This window comes from Neopsephotus bourkii, unplaced genomic scaffold (assembly GCF_033783945.1).
Source record: "Neopsephotus bourkii isolate Nb327-2 ecotype Australia unplaced genomic scaffold, CSIRO-AGI_Nbou_v1 NB_1767, whole genome shotgun sequence".
Taxonomy (NCBI): Eukaryota; Metazoa; Chordata; class Aves; order Psittaciformes; family Psittacidae; genus Neopsephotus; species Neopsephotus bourkii.
In genome coordinates, this window is record NW_026902241.1 from 12,423,684 (window position 1) to 12,442,618 (window position 18,935).

An 18,935-nucleotide genomic window follows, 5' to 3' on the forward strand; every position below is an offset into this window, starting at 1 on the left:
TGGAGACCTCATAGCAGCCTTCCAGTATCTGCAGGGGGCCTATAGGGATGCAGGAGAGGGACTCTTCATCAGGGAGTGTAGCAATAGGACAGTAACAGGTTAAAACTTAAACAGGGGAGGTTCAGGTTATATATAAGGAAGAAGTTCTTTACTGTGCGGGTGGTGAGACACTGGACCAGGCAGCCCAAAGAAGTTGTGAATGCTCCACCCCTGGCAGTGTTCAAGGCCAGGTTGGACAGAGCCTTGGGTGACATGGTTTAGTGTGAGGTGTCTCTGCCCATGGCAGGGAGGTTGGAACTTGATGATCTTAAGGTCCTTTCCAACCCTAACCATTCTACAATTCTAACAAACAATAAAAAGTTTCTGTCTTGGTCTCACACCATCAGTTCTTCAGCATCATCTACAGATATATCTAAGATCTTTCCAGTTAAAATGCAACAAGTGAATACTCATCCTCTGTAGGACAGGGTACTGTGGGTACTTATGTTTTTCTACCTCTCTCAAATTCAAATGGTAATTACATGCACATAACACTTACCAAAGTGAAATTATTTTCATTACAACAGTAAGTCATAAAATAATGGAAATCTATTGAAGTTTTCAAAGAAGTCTAAAAATACAGGAACATAACTGGTATAGAATGACTCTTCAGTAAGTTGACCTCAATTTTTATTAACGTTGAAAAATATTCTTCAAGTACAAAGTTAGTCATTTACTGATCCAAATTTACTTTCAGTTAAGATGTCAACAGCAAATAGCAGGATATTCCCTGAGCAATCAAATATAGAAATGCATGGTTGTCAGATACTCGGCGTCACAGTACTTCCTGGCAGCTACAACAGCCAGAAATTCTAGGACAGCACAGTGACCTAACTGCCACACCCCTCAAAAACAGCAAAATGCAAACATTTGACTGTATATATCCATATATACACTCAAACCAACATCCACCTTTCTGTGTTTATACATTATGTGCAGGCTTAGCTGTCAGAGAAGCAAATAAGATTTTTTCTTAGGTAACTTGTTCTTACAATTTAAGAATTGAATAACCTGTGTCTATACTTTGCACCCTAAGTTCTGCTACTGGAAAATATGGTGTACATTTTTGCTGTTTTTCAATGGCTTATAATGAAAACTAAGAGGGACTGCAACATCATCTGGACTACAAACAAAAGTTAACAAGCACAACACAATAAACTCGGGGAAGTGTTATTTCCAGTTTCATTTTAAACATCTAAATTAAATGCCTTGAATCTCTTTCACCTGATTTATCCAATTGATTACAGAAGGAATTTAGGCCCATAAATGGATGAACTGTATTAAGACAGATACTAGAAGTATCATGAATACCCAAATTTTCAGTGACTATTCCACAGTGAGTAGCAATACTGCCAAAAGAACTCAAAGGCTACAGATGTAAAGACTGAATTTTTGTAATTCAAGACGTGGCTATACATGAAAAACAAAAAGTGTACTGAACATTAATCTTTATTTAAATTTTCCTGTTACCTTCAAACGCTCGTGCAGCATCTACCAGGTGAGACCAGTCTAGCCCTGTGGCAGTGTCTGGCAGGGGCATCAGGCCAGGATCATTGAATTTGGCTTTATCAGATAAGGACCCATCTGAGAACCAGAATTCATCTAAACAATAAACACAATAATTAGTCTTCCTATAACAATGATGTACAATTAATTTTGAAGCTATTTTAATAAACTGTAAAAAAAAAACCTTATAAGCAAAGAGCGCTTATCTGATTTCTTGTTTCTGCCTTTTCCTGTTCAATACTCAGTATGGGCAGAACAATATTTAAACTTCATCAGAGTAAGACGGGAAGGGTTTCTAAAGGTTTTTTTTTTGTGCCAGTTTGCACATGATGTGTCCTTCACATCTTCATGTGAATGCTGTGCGAGCAGGCAGCATCCATTGTTAAAGCATACCATATTAAACCTGAGCACTGATCAGAATAGTTGCTAGAAACAGTCACATTTTTAAGAAGGCTATGAAACAACATACAAGATGTTTACATGCAGAGTTTTATCCTGAAACTTAAATAGCTCAGTTCCAGAAGCAATTTAAAAACATCACCTGCTTTTCTTTTAATGCATTTGTAAGTTCTAGACTATATCCAAAGCTCACTTTCACATTGAAAATATTACCCTGTTAGTTTAATATTTGTAGCTATATATTTGAGGATGTAAGACTTGTGTGCCAATCTCTAAGCTCCAGAATGAGCTGCAATACGTTACATGCTGTAGATAAAGTGTACATTAACTGAAATGTATACACCATAAAGCTAGTTCAAACAGTTTTCAATTATGCAGAAAGGTACCATGAACATGCATGTTAGTAGAGGAGATGCTAATTTTCACATCTTAAACAGTTTTACATTTTCTGCATTTATCCATAACAATCTTCATTCTGATCAGTGCGAACACATTAAAATGAACACTGCTGAATGAGCACACCGAGGTTCTTAAAACTGAACATAAACCAAATCCGTTATTTATAATCACATTTCATATCCATAATGCTAGTGATACAATACTGTACTGTTATTACATAGTATAGCAAAGAAAAAAAGGAAATTTTGCTTCAGACATAGCTACTTCTATTAAAGGTTGAAATAGTAATTTTTCCTCAAATACTTCAGAATGAAATTTCCATCTAGTTATTCCAGTGATTCAACTCTAGTAAGGAATACTTCCCCCCCCCAAAAAAAAAAGAAACAAAAAAAGGAAAAAATGCATTTAAACAATCAGAAAATATAGTTGACAATAATGGCATCTTGTCATTGTCTTGATACCAATAAAAAAGAACACCAAAGTCCATTTGAATAAAAGATTTCTGACTTAAAAATACAAAAGCAGTAGCCTGTTACATGTGTTTTGCTGCATGAAGCAACAACCAGAGCATACTACATACTTTGCAGAAAGCTTGTTTTTTATTTTTAAGAAGCAAAATCAGGAACATTAAAGGAGGTTTGAAATCCTGTGTCAAAAATTAGGAGTCCAACAAAGCAGCAACAGTGCAGAAGAGGTAGAAATCCTATCTACTGTGGTATTCATCTTCTTCTACAATTGATATGAAAGATGCAGTATTGTTATACTACTATTGGAAGTGGCCTGAAAAACCTATGTAGAAATGTCTTTTTAATACCCACTCTTGTATGCAAAAGTGGATGTTATATGAGATGGAAAGGTAATATACAAATATATTCTAGCCATACATCTGTACTGATTTTACTTTCAGTTCCTTATAAACATGTATAAAATCTGAGCTAAGGTTACCTTGGGGTGCAAGCACACTGCAAGCTCAAGATCAGAACAGTCTGAACTTTTGTATATGACCTGGGAATTATAAGAACCTTGTTTATGCAAGTACAAATGTTTTACACATCCCTGTTGTGGAAAATAGACAGAATGCCTTATTTGAAAGGCTGGCAAGCCAGCTTTTGGTTCTAGACCAGCAGGGAGGCCCTAAGGGACAGCCCCTGCTTTTATATGATCAGCCTACAGAAGCTGATTGTGAAACCTGTCAGGAAGATGCCTGTTCCCAGTGAGATTCTGCTGGCGTTCCAAATTAAAGTGTAGGAGTGATATATTCACCAGTAGTCATCCTTCATTACGCATTGTCTTTCTGAGAGCCTTAGGGTGGATCCTATTTGCTCCTGCATAAGGCTTGACAGAGCAACTCAACTGCAGAAAGCCTGCCAGAGCAGAGGTTTGAATACTGATAGCTCTGAAAATGCAAGTGCTCCTGCTGATGGCTGAAATTATAAGCAGAATAACTGAACATGCATGAGTATGCCACTGCAGAATAATTCATTTTCATTATTACATTATGTGTCCTTGTGCAGTGGGGGTGAGAAGGGAAGGAAAAAGAAAAAAGGGGGGAAAAAAAGGAAAAAAAAAAAGGAAAAAGAAAAAAAAAGGCTCTCTAATGATATAGGCCTCTTTGTACCTTTGAATTTCAGAGAAACGTTTGTATTCCAGGAATGCTCTGGGTGAATTATTTCTAGCCTCCTGTATTTGCATTTCTTCTCTGTTCCCCTGGCCTCACTGCTGCCTCCACTTTTCTCTGTATGTCTGCCACATCAGCAGCTGCAGGCTGCCTGTTGTCTTCCTTTTTCGTTTGTGCAAAGGTGGCAAGTTATGCCTCAGCAAGCCCACCTCTGTGTGTCCAAGAGGATATGCCTAATCTCATAAGCTACTATCTTCATAGCCCACAAGATTGATCTTGAAGCATCAAAAAATTATCCCTTATTTCCTTTGAGAAAATAATTTCAGTATTATCTTTCAGTTTTAAAGAGTATTTTATTTGCTGTACTCCTTTTGGTACAAAATGACTGATCTCGTGGTTTCTGGTCCTGTCAGTTATGTCACTTGCTACACTTAGGAATTTTCTTTATTCTTATTATTGGTACATAAGGTATAAAGCATTTTGAAGAGTCCTTATTTTCACCAAAATTATGCGGTCAGCTCAGTTTCCAGCAGAGCTCCTGAAATTGACTATCATTGGTCCCATATAGCTCTGTAGTCAAATAATAACTAGTTATACTGAAAGAAGATTCACCTGACTTAACCTTTTCTACTTCCAAGACAAGTATCCTGCTTCAACTGAAACTGTTAACTTTTATGCAGAGGCTGTACATCATGAAAAAATACCTGCTAAGTACTCCTCACTTACTATGCTAAAACTAGACATATCATTTAACAAGTAGATTATCTTAAAAGATGCTGCAGCAGAATGAATGTATTAAATTATATGCAGACATAAATCCCAGTGTCTGCTTCCTGTTCTTTCCTGCAATCAGCAGTTGTATCTCTATAGTCCTCTCCAACAACAGCTGCCTGCCAAACCTTTCCCTTTTTCAGTATTACCTAGGGTTGCCCAAAGTCCCCCTTCAAAGATGCCAGCCTGTTAGTAGGATTTTTTATGGACATATGTTAGAACAGTGAAGATGTGATCCCAATAACTACTTTTCCCCCCTTTTGTTATTGAAGACATTCTCATGTTCTGGTATTCACTGTGTGAGAGTCTGTAAAAAGCAACATATATACTTCTTTGGTTGCGTTGTATTACTGAATCAACAGCCTGTGTTTGCTTACTGAAAAACTGCCTTCCAAATTGTTCACTTTGCATATCATTGATGCACAGTGATGCTCTTCCATCAATATTGCTTTTTATCAATGAGGTTAGTTTTGGATTGAAGCTAACTGTGGTTGTAAGCCAGTTTTAAGATGGACTTTCTTCTAATAACAGTTACACGTATATAGCTGCACTCCTGGCAACCTTCTCCCTACGGCATGTAAAATCAGAGAACTTTCAGAACTTACATCATTGCAAAATAGTCCCTTCCTTATGACCTTCCTCATGACCTTCCTCACTGCAAGAATCCTGCACCTTGCTCCTTTCCTCACAGCACAGTCCAACACACCAGTGTATCACTTAGGGCAATTTTTCTTTCCCTTTTCGTTTTGTGCTTCATAATAGGAGTGGACCACAGTGCCTGCAACGTCAAACTACCTCCCTGTGTCTTCCTGGGCTTCTGACTTGTGTTAGTACACTAGTTCTGTATCAGTGGTTCTCATTGCTTTCATTCTTTTCCTGCTAGTTCAGCTGCCATGAATTTGCAAGATGGGGATAGATTTGTACCTGCAACTGTGTATGGCATGCTAGAATCACTCAGCATGAACAGCACTGTCTCAGTTAGGAAATTGTTAATGTCCCCAAGGTAAAATTCCACAGTTCTCAGCTACACAAGTCCGCCTTTCTGGTTTAAGTTAAAAATAAGATATAATGAAATAAATCTTCCTACATTTGTGCACTGTGTGCAATCAAGAGCACTCGACTGTCAGAGCCTGCATTTCAGACTTTACTGAAAGAAACTTTTCTCACTTCACTTCCCTCAGTGATAAAATAAAAAATCTTACAGCTTAATTTTCTCATCTTCTTCCTACAGTCAACATCACACATAGCTGAAGTTTCCATATTCACATAGCTGTTTTGTCTGATAACTCTGATTTCTCAGTAAATTGAAATCATTCAAGGTTCCCTATTATGCTTTGGCTTTGATGCTGCCTTGCTTACCTATTAATCACACTCTTTTCCTCGCTTGAGGGGTCTCACGAGACTTGGTGCTGCCACAATATTTCATGTACCCCATGCTGGGTAATAACATGCAAGAATGTATGTATCTTTCTAAAATTAATTCCAGCCCAAACCATGCTATTTCCACTGACTTCTGTACACATTAAACGTCAGTAAAATTAAAATGTTTTAAGATCACAAACATATGCATTTTACTAAAGTCATTACTATGACAGTTAAGAATCCTGATATCTGACTGCAACCTCAAGCTAAAATTATAGATATAAAAAAACCCTCTCATGTCACCACTGCTATAGAATGTAAATACCTATGCACTGATTATAAAAACCTTCCTAACAAGAGCCAAAGTTAGTTTCTAATATGGAGATACTGACCTTATTTTGAAAATAAAGGTGGGCAAGTCACGATGTGTTTATTTTCAGAGTGTAATTACAGCTAATCAATTAAAAGCCATCACCAAAGATCCTGTATCACTGGCATTGAAAGGCACTTTTATAATACAAAACCAAGGCAGAAAATAGAGGTTGTGTATGAAAATATCATCACCATATCAGCTCCATTTTGACTGACAGGATACTAGTTTCATGTTTTTCCCAGCTACGTGTATAAATAACTTTCTGTATGTAAGAAGCAGCAAGAATGGAAAATAAGGTGTCTAAGACAGAACTAACACACAAACCACTAAAATTTCACTGCTGGAGAAGCAGTATACAACTTGAATATACACCATTAATTGTCTTGGGTCAATCTCTAGAACAAAAGCATGCTTAACTTTTGATGCCACTGCATATTTACCTTTACAAGAATGGCTCTAAAGACACGGGCCTAACATAGTAAAAGAAAAAAAATACAGTCAGGATGCCTGATTATATATAACTCCCTCACAGACTACAAAATCTACCGAATTACTCTCAAATGAAACAAAAGGGGTCTTCATTATCTATCAGTAAAAGCAAAGGAACTTTACATATTCAATTTTTAGTAAAGAGTTTCATTCTGATAGAACATTTTTAGAATAGCAAAAGGTACACCAAGCATGCATTCCCATCGGAAGCACAAATTCAGCACTTGTTTGCGATACCAGTTTAAAATTAACCAGTCATTAATGAACACTACTTGGCGTCATAGCTGAGGCCACTATAACTAGAAAAGTGTTCTGTATATAAGGCTTACTTCTGAAAGTTAGCAAGTGACTGCTGCTTCCTGAACGACACAATGAATGATGGAGCCCTTTTTATTACTATGTAATTTGTCTTCATTCTCTCTGGACATAGAATCATAGAATAGTTAGGGTTGGAAAGGACCTTAAGATCATCAAGTTCCAACCCCCCCTGCCATGGGTAGGGACACCTTGCACTAAACCATCTCACCCAAGGCCTCATCCAACCTGGTTTTGAACACTGCCAGGGATGGAGCATTCACAGCCTCCCTGGGCAACCCATTCCAGTGCCTCACCACCCTAACAGGAAAGAATTTTCTCCTTATATCCAATCTAAACTTCCCCTGTTTAACAGAAGTCCTTAACAGTTTAAGAAATGCACCCACAGCTTCCTAAGTCTGGACTTCATAATTACTATTCCTTCAAATTGTTCTACTGTTCTTCTGCACTGCAGTCAGCTGTGATGCAATATTAAAGTAGGTAAGGAAAAATGTCTTTTTAACTGTCCCATTCCCTCCCCCCAAGATTGGGTATCCTCTATAGGTCACTCTAAAATAATTGAAAAGTAAAGAGATACAGCATTTTCATAAAAACAATTTACTCTTATTAAGTAAAAATACTGTTATGTAGCCTAAATATAGGTATCCAGGTGTAGACTTGAACTGTGGTATACAAGCATGTATATTTTTATTTATTTATTTATTTTAGTTTTTTATAACAACAAACTTTAGAGTTTATCACTTCATACTGGAATTATTGCAAGGTAAGCATATAATAAATATCTCACTTATGGAGACCTCATAAGTAAAGAGACACCTTCATAAAATAGCTTTAACTTCGCACCCCAGACTACTTCCTTTTCTGACATTAATAATGAAGTGTTATTTGCAAAGGTTTACTAATGTCAAAAACAAAAAGTATCAGCAAATTCAGTTTTGAAACTGGAGGCAACAACATAAACTATTGCACATTTCCCTTTAAGATGCTATCAAAAGGATCATCTAAATAGAAGTTGTCCTGTTAAGCTGTTATTTGAATGTACATAAACATAAACAAAACAGGCCAGCTGGTCTCAATTAGGTCACCACTGGAAAATAAAATGATAACAAGAAGTATCTTCAGGCAAATGTTTGCTGCCTGTCACCGGTCTCATGAAAGTATTTTGTGCAGTAAAGTGAATGCTGTTTCCAAACATGATAAATCTGTGTTGATCACTATGGCAAGCATAAGCACGTACCACTGACCAAATGCTCTTTCACCAGGCTAACTAGAATGATGGCTTGACATTTCATAAGTTCTTAATATTTGGTGATTTGTTTATTACAAATATGCCAAACTCAGCAATGACAGCAGCATCCACTTACTTCTCAGATTTCCCATTCCAGGTGTCAGGCCCATTCTGGGAGGCAACGTGCTGTGATATGGTGGAGTAGTGCTGAATAAGATATCATTTGGCAAGGCCTGGTCTAGCATTGAACTTCGAGAGCTAGCATATGAAGATCCTCTTCGGTTGCTACATATACTCTCATCAGATAAGGTACGATACAGTGTCCTTCGTGGAGAAAGGTTTCCATAGAATGAAAACTAAACATCAAAATACAAAGACATAAGAACACATATTACTGGTTAAATAACTCAAGTGATCACATCCCATCATCAGCTCTTAGGAGTGTTCTAGGCAGGCACTGTGGAATTCTTGAGCTAATACAGAAGATCAGAGATTTATTCCACCTTACCAGATCTACTAGGGCCTCAAAAGAGTCATTGAATTGGATATTCATATTTCCTCTTGATATTTTGGAACATATCACCATGAATGAATCTGATACTGTGTCGTTTTATTAATTCTGAATTGTTAAATGAAACCTCCATGGTCTTATGACAGCAATGCTTTCCAGAAATATATATAAGGTTACCAACTCAACATTTGTTCAAGTATATACATAGAACTGTTTGATTTTTATTTGAAATGACTACGCTTTAATGTTAAACATTCTAAACTGATATATCCTGCCATATAATTCACTGGATGACAAAAGTGATTTGAGATACTACATCTCTCCAGATATCATGAAATAGATTTAGAAGACAGGATAACAGAATTAAGTGAAAACTGTTTATGCATTTAAAAAAGTTACTGAAACTACAATCAAATACCTACAGGAAAAAAAATGTTGCTGTACTCTAAAACTGGGCCATTCCACGTCATATGTCATTCTTCAGTACTGCAAATCCAGTTATTCTTCACATCTACATAGGTCAGTTATTGCCTAATTATTTCAACTGGTTTGTCCTGCATATAACAATTTAATGTCCTGTCTTGTTTCCTTTCTGAGTTGCACAATCCTTACACAGAATATATACTTAAGAGCAGTAGCTTGTTAAAACAGTGAATATAGCATAGAAGTAAACAGATCTACATTGTTGTATTTCTGACAACTTGCTTGAATACTTCTACACCGAATACACAGAAATGCTCAATCATGTCACAAGACACAGTCTTTACAAAATAATTTAATACATTTCATAGTGGTAGTTCAGGAAATCATCTATTTTGAGAGTAATACAGGACATGCTCAATTGTTAGCATGTTTAACTACATCCCAGAGAAAATAATCGGAGATATTCAGATTCCAATCTAGGAATGCATCAAAATACTGTATCAGTTCTAGAAATTTGCCTGAAACAGATAAGGGCCATGGGAATAAACATAATCTAAAACTTCATTTTAACACATATGTAAAATGAGCAAGAGAACAGGCATAAGCAGCATCCCTAAATGACTGGATAAAGGACACACACAGCATCCTTAAATTAATGTATTTATGACATACTTCTACAAGCAGTGATTAAAAATTACCAAAAGACCCTAGGTTTAATTAGGGACTACATTGGGCAGAGGGATAAAACACTCTACCCTCTGAATTAAAGGGTCTCCAGTCCTCTTTCCTGGATAGTCCCAGCAAGGATCTTAATGCAATTTGTGGCTCTTACTTAAGTCTCCTCAGCATTATATTGCATCTCCTATCCATAAGATTGTTCACTAGCCATCCAAACATGTTGAATGTTAACTGCTGGAGATTTACAGAGTTTCCCTTCAGAGTGCAATAAAAATTAAACATTTTTTTTTTAGAGGGCTCATTATTCCCTCAGCTACATAGAAAGTAAAACAGAACCAAAGAAAAAAAAAACGTGATTTGGTTCTATAGAATCTTGCATATTTAGAAAACTCCTTTCTGACTTTTCTGTTAAAGGCAACTGAAGGCATAATCAAAGACTATACTACCGAGTCCTATGGCTGGGGAACCCCTGCAAATCAGGGCCCATAGCCCATTCTCACTTAGTGAGCTTTTGTTTGGGTGTCTTGCAAGGGGAAGGGGACAGTAATTTAACGCAGGATGGTACACTTCCTCAGACCTTGTTATTTCTTATTTACGAAGGCAGAACCATTGACAGCTCTTGAAATCATCACAAAAATCTAATTATCAATCAAATTATTAAAACCTTTAGGATATTATTCATGAAAATTCAAACACATGTATACTTAACATTCTGCATGTTAAAAATATATATATGATCTGAATTTTAAATTCAACTCTGCGCTTAAGAGGATTCCCATGTGTTACTTTTGTTCAGACATGATGATTATGCTATTTAGCACATTGTATAAACACGGTGGGTTAGGAGAGCATAGAGTTAATAGCAAAGTGTGACAATTATCTCAGGTAATTTAATTGCTTTGTGCTTTATTCCACATTAAGCACAGAATTCAGAACCATTTAATACTTTGGGGAGTAGTGTATTTAAGTTCTCTATTCATTTTTAAATATTACTGATTGTCTTCATACTATAAAGATTAGATGTATACTCTCCACTAGCACTTGCAATTATGCTTTTTGAGCAGTTGCCACTGGTACCCACATAAAATCATGTTTCAGACTTCAAACAGAATTGTTGGTACAGGGCAGGGGAAAGCAGGCTACTTTTATTCATGTGCCTTAATATCATATTAGGTGCATAAATTTAGGCACTCAATCCTGAAAATGTTACTTTTAACCTTTCAAATTATAATGAAGTTGCTCAACCTGCATTTGCTTGTGCTCAAGCTAAGCAAATATGTATTTAAACAAATACCATATTTCAGACTTAATCATCAAACTAAAAATCATTTCCATATTGTGGGAAATCATATTTTAGGACTTACAGTCAGAATTTGTAACAAAACCATGGAATATACTTTGCTTATACAAAATGATACTGCCTTCTCTATACCAATTTGGGGAATACCAGAAATTCATTTCTAAGTTAACTTCATCTGAGATACATGGAGTTGAAGAAAGTAGCTAACCTTTCTTCGCCCCTCCTCCATAGGAAGGCTGTCCGGCAGCATCAACTTCAGAAAATCTTCTTTTGACAAGACTTGCTGGCTTTCAACAATAGCATTCCTCACAGAAGTTTGGAGTGGACTGGATGCAGACACAGCATCAATATCATCATACACTCTGTTGAGACAATTGATGTTTTAGCAAGAGAAGCAAGAGTGCTCTTGGACTTGAAATACTGCATTCATTTTCTGTCACAAAGTAAAAATTGTTAGAATTATCTCCTGACACAGCACACTTTTATTTAGACCATTTTTTCTACCATTTTCTATTTATGAAAATGTGGGTCCAAAATAAAATTCTTAAACCACTGAAACATCTATTTTAGGAATTCTAAAGAACAATTTAAAAAAGCAGAATGCTTGCTTTTCCTACTTTTCCTCTTTCTGTTTTACACACCATACTTCTCTATTGTTAAAGTTGTATTCATATCAACACTTCCAATAGTTCACCACAAAATGTTTTAACTTTTACTTCCTTATCAAACAAGAAAATCGATATTTTATAGTGTGATAATGTATCCAGCATCACAATCTGGCAAAATTACTATGGTCATTAATGGCAACGTTTAAAGTGTATAAGTGCATTGGTAATTGACTCTGCCATTTGCCAAGTGAGTCAGCAATTTCATAAAGCTCTTTAGAAAAATAAAACAGCTGTCTTCTTTAACTACCAGCATATAAAAAAAAAAAAAAACTATTTAAGTCAACAAAAGACTAAATGAATTATTATCTTTCAGCTTCCTTCCAGTGAGAGAGAGAGAATTTTAACAGGTTTACTCTGGAAATGCAATCGAAAGAACTAGAGATCCCCAATCACACAGAACATACATTCGAAGTCGTTACTTACTGCCAAGTGCAGCATAATCAGTGACTCTGTCTTCAGCAGAGAGGAAACAAGCTCTGCTACAGTAAAGTGTAATTCTCAGTGAATTATATCCTATAGTGGCACAACATTCAGCAATTGACCTGATTTTCATCATCATTGCTAATTAGAGATGTTAATTTATTTCAACATAATTATCCTCAGAGAGATATTTCTTCTCTGTGATGTATAGAAAGCTTTCCTAGAAAGAAAGAGGTGAAGCAATGCTGTACACCATGGAAAAATCTGAAAATACTTTCTGATATAGGAACTGTTGCCATATTAAATTAATTTTTCTTAAATTGTACCAGCTCTTGAAGACACTAAGTTGCTGTGGCTTCAGTTTAAATACCACGATTAATTTTTAAAGATTCCATTCAAAACATGAGTCTATCAAGTTCTAAATGCAAAAACTTGTGGGAATCAATGATTCTACCTTTTAGGTGAAAATACTACAAAAGAACATTTCAAGCAATTAAAACACTTCGGGGGGGGGGGTGGGGGTATGTGTGTGTAAAAATAAAATCACCAGTACAACACAAAGAAACAAATAACCAAGGCACGAAGTTAGTAACATCATCTGTTTTTGAAAATTAGGAATTTAAGAGCTTAACTTTAGGATCATATTTCATAGCACATTCTAATGTATATTTTTAAATGTGAACCTTGCCATAAATATGCATATATATGCAATATAAGATATCAGATGCAAATACCCACTCCCATTAAACAAAGAGTAATCCCATATTAAACATTTGAAAATCAGATACTGCATGCCAATTTATGGAGATATACAGGGCTGACTGATTTACTGATAGAACTGCACGGCTTAAGCACAAAAAGAAAGCAAGGAGGTTATCTGAGAAGAAGAATTTGAAGCTAACAAAAATTTAAAGGTTAGTTTTAAACAGCAGATTCAAACATTACTGCTGCAGCACTGCGAAAGCACCATCTCTATCTGTATTTAAAATACTGCTTCTTTTCCTTCAAGTGCAAGTCTTTTTCTTCCACCTAAGATGTACACGTATCTCATGAGCTATTACCTGTGTGAAGTTGCACATTTACCTGTTTGTTAGACCTGCTCTGAGTATTTTTGTCTAAATGACACATGCTACAAATATGTGCAGTTTTATTGAAGCCTCCATATTTTGCTGTCTCATGAAGAGAGTCAGATATAGCCACACTTAATCTTTTTCTTGTGGGGTCCTAACTAGCAGTTGGTATCTGTTCATGAAAAACAAAGTCAGAAAAAGATACCAAAGAACCACTGAAACATCCCCAACTGGCACTATTAGAAAAAATTACCTACCATAGATGACTGATACGTTTATGGTAACCTCTCTCACCTGTAATGTATTAGTCAATGTAATTGGCAACAAGGTAGCAAGGTTTAATACACAAACATTTGGAAGCAAATTTTTTTTAACTGAAGTTCATGAAGATTTGTAGAAAAGGTCTTTAAGACATTAATAAAATTGTAAATTCGCAATTGTCTCCTAGAGATTCAAAATGGAAATTCAGGATGTCTGACACAGCCATACACACTTTCAGCAACTTCTGTCAGCTTGCTTAATTTGACAGATGGGAAAATGGTGCAGCTGGATAGAACAGAGAAGATAGCGTCCTGGGCAGTTATTGTCTTTTGTTTGTTTGTTTTTAATGTACCTTTGATACATAAAGGTACAGACACCCCCCCACCCCAACATTTAAAAGTGAAGAATTTGTAATTTTTTATTTCTATCCTATTTTAAAATTTATTTTCATTGCCCTTCTTCCCCCAATAAAATTAAACAGTTCTTACTCATGGCACTCAGGAACTTCAGATTCTTCAGGTGTAGGACTTCCTTCTGATTTTTTCCATCCAATGACATATTTACTCACTGCTCCTTGTCTGTGATAAGGTTTTGAAACTGACCCAGAAATCTGTTGGCTACTACTCTGCGACACTATATAGACTTTAGAGGTGTCTAGGGAGCCGCTCTTTTTAGAGCAATGTGTTGATGGGCTTCCTGAATGATGGGAGCCACTGAAAAAATAAAGAAAAACAGACAAAAGCAAAAATGAAATCTGCTGTACAGTAAATTAGAAATGCTTTGCAGCAATACTTCTGAAGTTTTTTTCAAGGTTAAAATCAAGGTAGCGATATTGGTACAGTAATTTTCTACAGATAACTTCCACTAGACCAGGTTGCTGAAAGCCCCATCAAACCTTGCCTTTCATTCAGTAAAGAATTTAATATTAACAGAAGTAAATTTCAGTTCAACCAAAACAGTCCTCTGGATAATTTTAATAGCCTCTTCTATTATGAACAGTCTCTTCTATTTCATTAGAAGACACTAATGAAAGCTTTTACTGAAGACTCTCAAAATTATTTAGAATTAAGTAAATCAAACACTTCCTTGAAGAACTGATTTCTTCTTTTCATCTTGGAGGTGAAGTACGCAAAACATTCAGAAACCAAGAGCCCAGCCTAATATCAGAGGCTGGAACCTGAAGCAGCCTCTGCTTCCCTTGTTGATTTACAAACACAAAACACAGTGCTATTTTTTAATTTAATCCCAAAAGCACCGAACTAATTCACAGAGGACTAGAAAGTGCTGCTGAAAGTGTATCAGACATTGGTATTTTGCTGTCCATGCAGTGTCAGGTACAAGCAATGCACATGCATAGATGTCATTAGATCAAATTAAAATGCCTATTGTGGAAGAGAATTGAATGAGTAAAGTAATGGATTAATAATTTTGGTCACAGTCAGAATGCACATTTAATCTGAAACCAACTTTATTTTCTCTCTTCTCAAAAAGTAGAAATGAGATTATGAGGTTTGCGGGGAAGAAGATAATGCAAGTGATGTTATAAGCATTTTTGCTTGCTATCGTTGCAAACATGCAAATAAATTATGTAATGATGTGGTGCAAGAACATAATTCAGTTATGAAAAACTGAAATTTAAAGACAAAGCAAACACTGAAGCACAATTTTTAATAGTGGATGCCTGTGGATGCTGTATAGGTGATACCAGGTTTAAACTCAACTGAAAAATTATTTACTCCAATGTAATTTGAAGGATACGTAATCCAAGTTTAAATAAAAAAGTCGGGTCACATAAGTCTTATATTTTTCTATAGTAAAAGTATTTGGCTCACAAATTAGAAGGGGACCATTTAAAAACACAGCTATCGCCAAAGTGGAATTGGGCAATCCCAATGTGAGCCTTCATCTCAACAGTAATTACTACTTTGGAAATGCCTAGGTAAAGTCAGTTAAAGTCTAAGATTTTTTTTTTAATTATTGTTCATTATTCCACAAAAAGTTGCTTCCATAGAAGAGAGAAGCAGATTACTTAATGGCTCCTGGCACTTTAAATGTGACAGCTGCCACATATACGCTGAGAATACACATTCTAGCTGTTAGAAATCTATTTCAGCTCATTATGATGAAGTCCTAGAAAAACAGAGCTAATTTCTGGCACTTCAGAAGTATAATATACAAAATATATAAAGGCACTTTAAAAGTACAATATATAAAATTAAATCTCAACACACATGCAAAGCAGAGTAAATCTGGAGCTTTTGCATTATCATAGGGGTAGTAAAAACTTAATGTGAAAGCATTTATCTAGTTTTCACAATAGTCTGTACTATTTTCTATAACTTCTGAAAAACTATCTAGAAGTCAGCATAAGTATACAAGACTAATTCACTTAAGTCAAGCATACAAAGAAATAAGGATAGAAGTTATTATTTGGTTATTTTCCTGTGCTGATTGACATCGAAAACCAGAAAATCAGAAGGAAATAAATACAAAGAATTTTCTTCCATCCTTTACAGAATAGAAACCTTAACACCTAGACCAGAGGTTCAACTTCAAAGTCACCATAAAATGGGAATCGGTAGATAAAGGCAACCAGCTGTGAAAGTGTACTTTCAAAGTTTGCTTTACAACAGATGTACCATATGGACATTCCATTGGTAACAAAAAGAATAGCTGAAATTTAGTCAGAAATTCAGTTCAACAAACAAAACTGTGAAGCACACATCACAATAACACCGATTAGGGAGGATGTTATGTAATGCAGTTTCATTATGTGTAAGAATTGTATATTACTATTTGTAAAAATTGTTCATTGCAGGTTTTTTTTATTTCTCTCAGCATTAACTCCCAAGTAATTTGTTACACTGCACCAAAACAAAAAGGTATTTGAAATAATAGGTGCAAACTTTCATTTTTACTCAGGGATGTTCCAAACTTTGAAAACCTAAGCAATATGCACAAGGTCACATATAAGTTTCCATCAGATCTGGGAGTAGGGGTAGGTTCGCTTTTTAAGCACCCATGAAAAATTGCATGAAAATTGCTCAAATAGGCATTTAAATACAATCAAAAAATCAAAATCAGTGAAGCTCACTTTCAAAGACAGCTAAACAAAATAACAACAATGGAAAAGAGTTCTTTTCTATATTCCACAAACCCTAATTTATAAGAAACACATACCTGGAATGAGAGGAGATCTCACTCAGGTCTCCCATACTGCCTTCAGCTGTATGACTGGCAGAAATAGCAGAGGCATAGCTATGAACAGCATAGATTTTAGCTGGATCATCATCTGGCCCAGCAGTTTCAGAAGACTCGGTCCACTGCTCACTACGACAATGTACTCCAGACCTGCTGCCAGCAAGGTGCAAAGGAGCCAGAAGAGGAGCAGGCATGCAGGGAGCTGTATCGATTCCACTGTCAGTAGAAGCCCCCTTTATATATGTTAATCCAAGCAGCTCAGGATCCATCAGATCTCCAGAACCGAAGTGTTTTTCATCACTGTTACTGGATGTATTACTGGATAGGGTATTGCTGCTGGAGTGGCTTGAACAGCTTTTGTCTCCAATCTTAACAACAAGAAAACAAACAAAAAAAGACCCTTCTCAAGTTAAATAGTAAAATATTTATTTTATATAAATTACTCAATTTGTGCCATTCAAATACCCTTTCATATTTTTTACAGTATGCTATAATATAACTGCAAAGTATGAAAAGAGCTAATTATACCACCAGTTTCTATGAAATGAATTGCACAGCTGGATAGATACATTAAAGGTTGATGTCACCGCAAGTAAAAAGCTCTCGTTCCATCTTCTATGGCAAATCTTATGATCACACTTGAATTTTCTGATTATAAGACCTGCTTAACATCCATAAAACTGCATTTCTGAACAGTTAAAGTAAGTATTTGTTAAAGCTAGAAGCACTGGTAATTATTTGTTTAAACAAGTTCTATTGAAAATCTGAGAAACACAAAAGACTGAATTATTGCTGGCTTTTTCTCAGTGTGGGTGAAATATGCAGCTTATTGGATCAAATCCAATTGGATGTGTGGATAGCTAAATTGAAACCAATTGTGATTTATGTGTACCAGATAAAAGTAACTTAACTCACAGGGCCCTGATCTTAGCATGGCTGTTGAAATGGAATAATTATGTCAGGCATTTGTGTCAATAAAGTTGGGCAGCTTTGAGATTTGTGTGTGTGTGTGTGTGCTTGTTTTGTTTTTTAAAGACATTTTAGGTAGTTGGATTAATTTATCTATATGACAGAGCAGCCAGGAAAAGGGCAGATGGACTTCTATTAGGTAGAATATAAATGGGAAGGCTGACAAACGTTTTTATGAGATCCCCCTCATAACAAATGAATATAAACATAGCTGCTGCTCACACATTAAAGCAGTAAGCCAAGGCAGCCTTTCCAGAAATGATACTTCTATTCCATATGGAAATTAGCAGGCCTCAAAATCTGTGAAAATTATTTTCCAAAAAAAGGGGGTGTTATTTGCATTCATTCTAACCTTTACAAGATGGCTGTTACCTTACAAATAATGGAACAATTTATAAAAATACAATGAGCAGTGTTTTTGAGGAGAGACTTTGAGAAAGGTGTCTGGAGAAAACACGTCACTTCTTACTGTAAGTGTAAAATGGAACCAAAGGGGAAAAAAATGGGGAAAGGGGGATCAAAGGCATAAAATTAGCCTCAGAAGACATATTTTACATATGAACCTTCCCAAAAATTTCCTGTATGTTGCTGAATGTATATGCTTAAGCACCTTCCTGATCCTGTAAGCAGCAGAGAAACTGGATGACAGCTAGTGACAAGAGAAATTGTGAGCTGCTCAAAGTTCTCTGGGACCACAGCTTAGATTAATTTATTCATTTCCTTGTGCCCCTCTCTCTCCCCCCAAAACCAAAACCAACAATCAAAAAACATCCAACCCCAAAATGCAACAGGAATATGGTATTTATCCCAGGAGAACAGAGAAAGCTTGAAGACAGCCAGTGAAATACACCCCTATCCTTCTTCCCCCAAATTAATATAGAAAAATATTAGTTAATATTGATATTGACAATATACTGATAGAAATATTAGTTAAT

The 18,935-nt window shown here is 35.9% G+C and overlaps 1 protein-coding gene across 5 annotated transcripts in view; it reads right to left on the reverse strand.

Moving 5' to 3' along the window:
* Positions 1-18,935, reverse strand: part of SIPA1L2 (signal induced proliferation associated 1 like 2) — a 146,796-nt gene that overhangs the window by 10,789 nt on the left and 117,072 nt on the right. For 2 of the 5 annotated variants that reach the window (XM_061378817.1, XM_061378815.1), the window contains exons 15-19: positions 17,011-17,399; positions 14,319-14,543; positions 11,620-11,773; positions 8,636-8,855; positions 1,510-1,641 (exon numbers count right to left, since the gene is read on the reverse strand). In XM_061378817.1, the coding sequence (XP_061234801.1) occupies positions 1,510-1,641; positions 8,636-8,855; positions 11,620-11,773; positions 14,319-14,543; positions 17,011-17,399 (1,120 nt within the window). Of the gene's footprint in view, positions 1-1,509; positions 1,642-8,635; positions 8,856-11,619; positions 11,774-12,511; positions 12,720-14,318; positions 14,544-17,010; positions 17,400-18,935 lie in introns of those variants that run through there. The other 3 variants (XM_061378816.1, XM_061378819.1, XM_061378820.1) reach the window with 3 other exon arrangements.